Source organism: Spea bombifrons, chromosome 4 (genome assembly GCF_027358695.1).
Source record: "Spea bombifrons isolate aSpeBom1 chromosome 4, aSpeBom1.2.pri, whole genome shotgun sequence".
Lineage (NCBI taxonomy): Eukaryota > Metazoa > Chordata > Amphibia > Anura > Pelobatidae > Spea > Spea bombifrons.
The window spans coordinates 102,017,860-102,026,664 of record NC_071090.1 but is presented as its reverse complement, the minus strand read 5'-3'; the positions used below and the strand labels follow the sequence as shown (position 1 = coordinate 102,026,664).

The 8,805-nt window shown below is 36.4% G+C and overlaps 2 protein-coding genes across 2 annotated transcripts; both read right to left on the bottom strand.

Moving 5' to 3' along the window:
• Nucleotides 1-1,187: 1,187 nt before the first annotated feature.
• Nucleotides 1,188-2,123, bottom strand: LOC128491528 (olfactory receptor 1-like). Its single transcript, XM_053463847.1, has one exon. The coding sequence runs from the start codon at nucleotides 2,121-2,123 to the stop codon at nucleotides 1,188-1,190; it is 936 nt and encodes a 311-aa protein (XP_053319822.1).
• Nucleotides 2,124-6,286: 4,163 nt separating this feature from the next.
• LOC128491527 (olfactory receptor 1-like) lies at nucleotides 6,287-7,195 on the bottom strand. The gene has a single exon (XM_053463846.1). The coding sequence runs from the start codon at nucleotides 7,193-7,195 to the stop codon at nucleotides 6,287-6,289; it is 909 nt and encodes a 302-aa protein (XP_053319821.1).
• Nucleotides 7,196-8,805: the final 1,610 nt, after the last annotated feature.

Genomic DNA, 8,805 nt, shown 5'->3' with positions numbered 1-8,805 from the left:
CAGGAAAGAGGATTAATCGCTGAACCAACATACCGCAAAAATGGCAAAATTGCTCCGGGATTGAAGGGATTAAAGTTTACTAAACATTGTTTTACATTAATGAAACTTTACTTATAATAAAAGTAATATTTTGTGTTATCTAAACGCGTAGCCATCAACCACCTGCGATGGACCATAGCTTTCCTGGTTTAGACAGAACCAGAAACAGACAGCACAAGCACCCTAAGTGTCAATACACGTTGCTGGATCCTCGCTTCCGACAGTGAGAATCTGACATGTATTGACACTGCCTGCACTGTTCCAAAAACCTTTATAAAACATATTTCGTCAAATGAAAATTCCACTTTTGCTTGGATCTATTCCTGGTCATCTCTTTTAGGTTATCCAACTCAGGATTAACTTCCCAGAAGCAACTCTTTTCTGATATTCCCATAGTAGTCGTTTCTATATTTGAGGGTACCCAAACCTTTGAAATATCCTCTTGCCTAAACAAAAACATATTTTCATGATTGTGTGTACAACGTGCAAGGAAGCGTATGACTGGTATATCAAAACCATTGATTTAATGTTATAGTTCCATTGCTATCTTTGCAAAGTTTAAAAAAAACTTAACTTTATATAGGTCATGTACGTATCAAGACTTGTAGTTAGACCTACACCTGGGATCTAATATATGGTAACGTTTCTTCACATCCATGAACATTTATTCTGTAGTTTGTCAAGTAAGATCTCAGGTTTTAATTTTTATTTTTCATGTGAAGGAGTTTATATAGATATTTAGGAGTATGCGTCATTTTCCATTATTTGTATGACATTGTTTTGAAGACCATCGTCCAACAACAGCTCAACCCCTTTTTCACTTTGCTTATCCAAACAACCACCCCATCCTCCTGGTTGGAGGTCACACAGATAACATGATGCTAACATTGTCATAAATGTATTTTCGGTTTCTGACAAAAAAAATTTAATATACAGAAAAGCTCCTAGGATACGTCCCATAGCGCGTTTCATTAAAAGTTTTTCAAGAGACATGTACATTGGACATTCAAACAAAGTATTTAATATGCAGGGGGGAAAAGTACAAATACCTTAAATACCTACCATAATTAGAAATCTATTTAAAAATGTGACTTAGATTCCTGAAAAGAATCGTCAGGTAATAAACTAAAAGAAAACATGACATTTTCTTAAATCACCACAAGTTGCTTATTGGACCTAACAATTCTCTTCAGAGCTCCATTTACGTCCTTATTCCTGAGACTATATATTAAAGGATTCACCATCGGGGTTACTGCTGCATACAGTGCGGAGAACACTTGGTCTTGTTCTTCTAGATGTTCTAAAGGTGGCTTTACGTACATACATAGACCTGTCCCATAGAAAATAATGAGGACGGTGAGGTGAGACGTACAAGTTGAAAAGGCTTTTCTTCTACCGTTCTTGGACTTTATGCTTAAGATGACTCTTATTATCTTGATGTAGGAAGTTAAGCTAAGCAGAAATGGGAAGACTCCAAGGAGCAGGGTTTCTACGTAAATAATAATGTGGAACCCTGAGTTGTTGCAGGAGATTTTTTCCAAAGCTTTGATTTCACAGAAAAAGTGATGGATCTTGTTAGAACGGCATAACGTTAAATTGGATATCAAAACCGTCATGAAGATTGAATTCATACATCCCGACATCCAGGTGCCTAACAAAATGAGAACACATTTTCTATTGTGCATGATAAGCTGGTAATGTAAAGGGCTGCAAATAGCCACATAACGATCATAAGCCATGGAGGACAATAATATATCCTCAGTACTAGCCAAAAATACATAAAAATACAGTTGGCTGAAGCATTCTGAAAATGATATCACATTACTCCCTGATAATAGAATATCCATGAGTTTGGGAAGTGTGACTGTGGTGAAAATGATATCCAACGAGGAGAGATTGCACAGAAAGAAGTACATGGGGGTGTGTAAGTGTGAGTCCACAAACACGGCTATAAGTATCACCAGATTCCCCAATAGCCCCGTCACATAAATTACAAGAAATATGGCGAACAGGAGACGATGGTTTTCTACATGACTGGAAAATGCCAAAATCTGGAAATATTTGATAGAGGTTTGGTTGTCCATTTAATTGTCAGTCTACAAAAAAAAATGCAATACAGATTAAATGTCCATAATGAAGGCAGCCTACAAGTAATTAATTCACAATTTTAAAAACATTTTTTATTTTATTTAATATAAAAAATGTTAGTGTCTTCAAATCCTATGAGAACATCACACATGCTTTAAAGAAATACTGTAACTCACGCCTTTGGCTGGCACAGTCATTATGCTGCACATTATATACGGTTCATTCTCTTGTTATTCTTGCTAATCAAGGTATTATAATAAACTCAAGCCAGGAAAACCAGCTAATTACCTCCTGCTGTATAAACTTACATCGATTATATTACCAGGTGCTATGTACCGCCAACATTATAAAACACTAACTACATGATCGGGCCACTTTTGCCTTTGTTCTATGTAGTCTTTCATGTCACTTATAAAATAATTTTTCCTGTTTGGAAGTTTAGAAAAGCCACGTCACCTCCCACATACATTCTGAAGATGTTTTTGGCTTTGCCTAGATTATCGTTGGGATGTATTCTAAGGTTTTTCCATTCTCTTTTAATTTAAATGGCACAAAGTGTGAGTTTAGGGGCACATGTATTAAAGCAGATCTGTCCCTTTCCCAAATCCTACAGCTCGTTAACTAAATATATGCAATATATGTATATATATTATATGTGTATGTATATATATTATACATACACACATATATTATATATACATATAGTACTGTGCAAAAATGTAGGCAGGTATGAAAAAATGATGTAATGTAAAAAAAACTATTGAGATGTCTATTTTTTTAATCATTTAACAAAATGCAAAGTAGGTTATGCAACCAAAGTCATTAAGAACTTCCATCATTGTAAAGAAGAACAAGGAGTCCTGGAAGTGATGGTTTGGCCCCTACAGAGCCCTAATCTCAACATCATCGAGTCTGTCTGGGATTACATTAAGGAAGAAAAGCAACCAAGACAAAAGAACTGTGGTTATTTCTCCAAGATGTTTGGAACGACCTACCTGCCGAGATTCCTAAGAACTGCGAGCGAGAGAACCCAGAGGAGCCGACGCTCGTTTTGAAGCCAAAGGGCGGTCACACCAAATATTAATTTCATTTAGATTTTTCTTCTGTTCACTAACTGTACACTTTGTTAAATTATAAAAAGTATTACAATATATTATAATGACATGTCTGTTTTGAAGTCCTTAATTGACAGCATTTTCACACCTGGCTAAGACAGTACAATATTTAATATACACACACATAAATACACACACAAATTGAATAAAACAAAAACTTAACTAGACAAAAAGCTGTGAGGTGGCAGTTCCAACAGTGCCTTTTCAATAAAACCTAATTTTTTAAACAATGAAAAAAATGACATTCACACTTACAGATGGAATTGTTAAAACAAGGATTTCTCCTTTACATTAACACAACTTCATTTCCATAACCAGTAGAACCCCGTTTACCTGAACAAAAAGCAGTGACAGCATGTCTTGTGTATCACATGATATGGTTCGCATCCGAATGACGGTGTATGAAATCTCTCAGAGATTTTATACCCCGCAAACCTCAAGTATCCCATAGTGTTGAATGCATATTATCCGTAGCGACAAGCGAAGTTTATAGGGAATTCCATTACCCCTGAGAATATAACATGAACCGATTATTTCACAATTTGTAGTGTCTGCCAGGTTCCCAAAACAACCTGGGGCTAAAGCCCAATAGATACTGGTATTCTGTGGCTTACCATAAAAATACCTTTTATATCTTGTTGTGCCCATAATATACTGTATTATGTGGTCTCAGTTTTCCCATTTCACGTTTGTGTAGCAGGAGGCCGTTCGTGTTTTGTCCAAAATACAGATCTTAATCATAATTGCTTATTATACCTGTGTATAGGTTGGCATTACATAAATACCAACTGCCTCAAATTGATATGGCCGATGTTGGCAACGGGACAGCTAGTCCCAACAACTGGGTAGCCTTGTCTTGTTGAGCATTGTACATTCTGCAATGGGGGAAGAGGTGGGCAATCTATAAGTGGAATGCCTCGTGAAGTGCTATACGGGCAAAGCAAGACATCAAAATGCCTACCATGTATTGAGTGCAAAAACAAACATTTCCAGTGGTGGAAATTAAATATGTTCCCTGCTTGAACATCAGACTGAGTTGTTTATGGCAATGCTAATGAAGTGCAATTAAATAGTTTTCTTTGTAGACTTTCATTATTCAGAGTGTCTGGGCCTTTACATTGTTTCTCACAGGCAGTACGCTAAGGACTCAGGGTGTTTGCGCGATTGGGCTAAGATCACCGGGTGCTATGGCAACAAACAGGAACCCACTATGCAGGTGAGGAATTCCCAAGTAGCAGCACAGAGGGTGCGCACCCTGCAGGAACAGCTGGCACAGAACCCACATAATCCATGCGCAGGAGGTGCAGGGTATTTGGGTGAAGCACTGCGAGCGCCCACCCTATCGGTGCAGTCATCAGGCGCCTGACACTGGCGTAACTACAGGGTTTTGCAGTGGCGAAGGGGCCCGTGCGACCCCTGCACCCCCTTCTTCCTGTCTCCTTGTCCCGGTTCAAAATTGTTTACAAAAGGGCCCTGTATGTGTGTAAACATGCATGTGTACTTGTACATGTGTGTGTGCGTGCCAGCATGGCTAGTGGCATTTACCCAGTCGACGCAAAAGTAACAGTTTTGGTCTACACAACCAGGAGAGGGGGAAAATAATAATAAAAAAAAACATTTATCATATTTGGTGTTTTATTAGACCCATTGCTCATTTTAGAAATGTGTCTTTACATTTTTTCCTCTTCAGGCGCTTAAAAAGGAACTATCGTTTTATAAAGATGATAAAACAAAATCACCTTTTTTTTTTTTTTACTTTTTATTTATCCAAGTCAGAAAAAAAGGACACAATGCTCAGAGCTGTATGTGCTTCTTGGGGTCTGCTGTCAAGATATGCATTAAAGTAGTTTTTTCTATTGTAGTAACCAAATAGCAAGCTTTATTTCTAAGCATGTTCATCATTCTCAGCTTTTTGATGTATACTTAACTAATTGTAAAGCAGCCCCTTCAACCCAACAGAAAAGCGAGCTCATGGCGGCAGACTGGTGCCTGCTAAATTGTGTGCAGGCCGAGTGGCACTGTTTAGTTGAAGACCATGGGCCTGAACTTCTAACTGGACACCAATTGTTCGCTAGACAACTTATCTTAGCCCTTGAACAAGAGGTAATACCTAGTGTATATAACAGTACCATAACCTACACTGTAGGCTCCTACAGAATCTAACTTATGTACTTCATCTTCTAAATCATTATAATGTATAATATTCCACCATAAAATATGTGAACCACAGGAAAATATTACCATTACCCTTATTTAAAACGGTTTGAAGGAGAAGATGTGAAATGCAGTCATAGTGGCCAAGGATTGCAATATGTCCCTGCCCCAGCCTTACATGGGGGCCATACTGTAGTTTTTCAAGGTAAGAAAAAACTTGAGATTGTTGATGAACTTGAGAAGTATCCTAATTTTGGGGTGTCTAGATTATTTTATTCTCTTACCCAAGATGGAGGTCCAAAACAACCTTTATAATTAATCATTAGAAGTGTCTCTCACAGAACAAAGGATTGCAAACTGGTTTTAGAGGTCAGGGGAATTGTGGTAAATTAAAGATAATTAAATTTAAATATAACTTATTTGGTTTTCACAAAAATACTATTAAGTACGTCATAAAATGCAAACAAGTGATTTGGTAAATTTTAAAATGTATCTCATTAAATTCTCTAATCCATTGAAAACTACCCCATATTCTTAAAACCGGCATTCTATATTGCCCGTTGTCATCCAAACTAAACTAAGATTGAGTAGGTAAAATACTAACAAACCATTAAATCTTATACATGGCTATTTCAAGGATCCACACACGTTCTCCATTAGATATTCGAAAGTCTTTATTTCTGAGAACTTAACATTTCCTATTAATGAATTTGTATTAGGCAGGTTTTTTTTTTTTTTTTTTAAATTAGAACTGATGTCAATCTGTTAAAGTACTAAGACAAAATTATACAACATACAGGTTAGTGTTTGCACTATTACATGTTAAGCTACATACTAAGTTCTCTTAGACCAGTTCTCTTACTCTGGCATGGATAAATGAAAATATTTCCTTATACACAAGCTTTTTTCCCAATAATCCTCCCCAGTGCTCCCTTTACCTCTTTATTCCTCAGACTATATATCAGAGGGTTCAACATTGGAGTCACTGCTGCATAGAGCACAGAGAAGACTTGGTCCTGTTCTTCTGCATTCCGTGCTGGTGGATTTATGTACATACACATTCCCATTCCATAGAAAATCATAAGGACGGTGAGGTGGGACGTGCAGGTGGAGAAGGCTTTTCTTCTACCACTCTGGGATTTAATGCTTAGAATAACCATTATTATTTTAATATAGGATGTCAAGCTGAGCAGAAATGGACATATGCCAAGTACAGTTGACTCCACATAGACAATAATGTAGAAATTAGCATTATTGCAAGAGATTTTTTGCAGGGCTTTAATATCACAGAAAAAGTGATGTATCTTTTTAGAATGGCAAAATATCAGCTGAGAAGCTGAAAGAGTCAAAAACAAAGCATTCACACACCCACACATCCAGGTACCGGACAACAGGAGAACACATTTCCTCTTGTTCATGATAAGTTGATAATGTAACGGGCTACAAATAGCAACATAACGATCGTAGGCCATCCAAGATAACAATATATCCTCCGTACCAGCTGCAAACAGGTAAAAATATAACTGGGTGAAGCATTGCGTGACAGATACCAAGGTTTTTCCAGATAATAAAATGTCCATCAGTTTCGGCAGAGTTACTGTGGTGAAAATAATGTCCACCGAGGACAGGTTACAAAGAAACAAATACATAGGAGTGTGTAAGTGAGAATCTACCAAAACAGCTGTAATTATAACCACATTCCCCATTACTCCGATCAAATATATCAAGAGAAACATAATGGTCATGAAGTTATACTTTTCTACACGGTTGGGAAATGCTAAAATCTGGAAGTCATTCATTGATGTTTGGTTATCCATTAAACACGCCAGTTTTAATACTCATCTTCAATATAAATTAATCCATTGAAGACTAAGACCTTAAAAAAATAGTAGTTCATTGCATTTATTATGCGTTTGTGACAGATTAAGAAAGTTTATCGTACTTCGTTGTTGTATAGGTGGTATGTTCCACGGTGTCAGTTGCTCTCACTTATTCTTCCACAGATAGTGTAAATTGGTGGTTTCTTCATGCTTTTTGGAGATCTTTGGGAGTACAGAGAAATCTCAAATACATATTTTAAAATATTAAGTAAATGAAATAAATTCAGAATTCCTGGCCTTTATGCCTAGAACTGAAAACCACTGGTGCAACTGGACATTAAATGTTACGTAGCTCTTGATGTAATTTGGATTGCATCTCCACCAGTACAGGTCCTACAAATAGAATTTCAATCCTTGGCTGTGCCTTCTTTAATCTTTCTTTCAAACGACATATTGAGCTGCATACCTGAAGAAAAGAAATACACTTCTTAAAAATGTCTTGCATTTAAAATATATAAAACAATAATTTAAACTGGTACTGAGCAATTGTGACCATTCATTTGTAGGTACATGCATCTTGAAGAGATTTTCTGTGGTCTTAAGTGAAGTCTTTTTTCAAAATTCCATTTTCCAAATGATTTGTCGTTTACTGTACTAATGTACAAGAGATAAGAGTTACCTTTGCAAAGTGACACAGTACGAACATTCATGTTCAGGATTACTCTAGCAGCAGATCAGATCTGAGAGGAGAATTTATACGCTCCAAGATCTGTACCACAGTGTAGCATCATGCGCAGTATCTATAGGGACAAGTGAATAATTACTGTAGCTGCTTATATCACTTCATACGTTAGAGCATTAGCTAACTGTGGCACCTCTCTCTGGTTTTAAATCTTTTCTAATTCATTAAAATTTGATAAAAGAAAGCTTTGGGTTTTCACTTTGTAATTACGCTAAGTAAAAGCTTAAATGTGAAACACACATGTAACATGTAGGTGTAATTTAGACCCAACTCATAGGAAAGTTTGCGTACTTGTTTAGCTTTGTATGGCATGTGTACTCTAAGTACTCTGAAATATACAAACATATAATATTGTAAGTCTAGTACAGTACAATCATACTGTTTTACACTCAAGGCTTTACAGTAGTCAACAAAAGCTTTAAAATGGTTTCATTGTAATCTATTTCCCACAGTAAGCATCTCAATTTCTGAATTATCTAAATTGATTTTGATTTTCTTCGCCATCCAAATCTCCAATATTTTTTTCCTTGGTAAATACCAAATTCCACAAAAGTAAAAATAAATATATATAAATATAAAAGAGGACCTTTATCACTACGGAATAGGTTTAGGGAGAGCAGAACATTCCCATTAAGGTTTTTTTTTCCAGCTTACTGGGGGTGTTTAGACTTCTATTACTTGATGAAGTCTTTAGCTCAAGAGGATACATTTTACTAGTTTGAGTTTTGTAGAATGTGGTGATAAGGAATACGTATATGTTCATAAATATGATGAGAATAATTAAGAAGACGGCTGACCCTCAAGGCACATTCCTGATGATTATTTGTGCTATTAATTCTGTTGACAT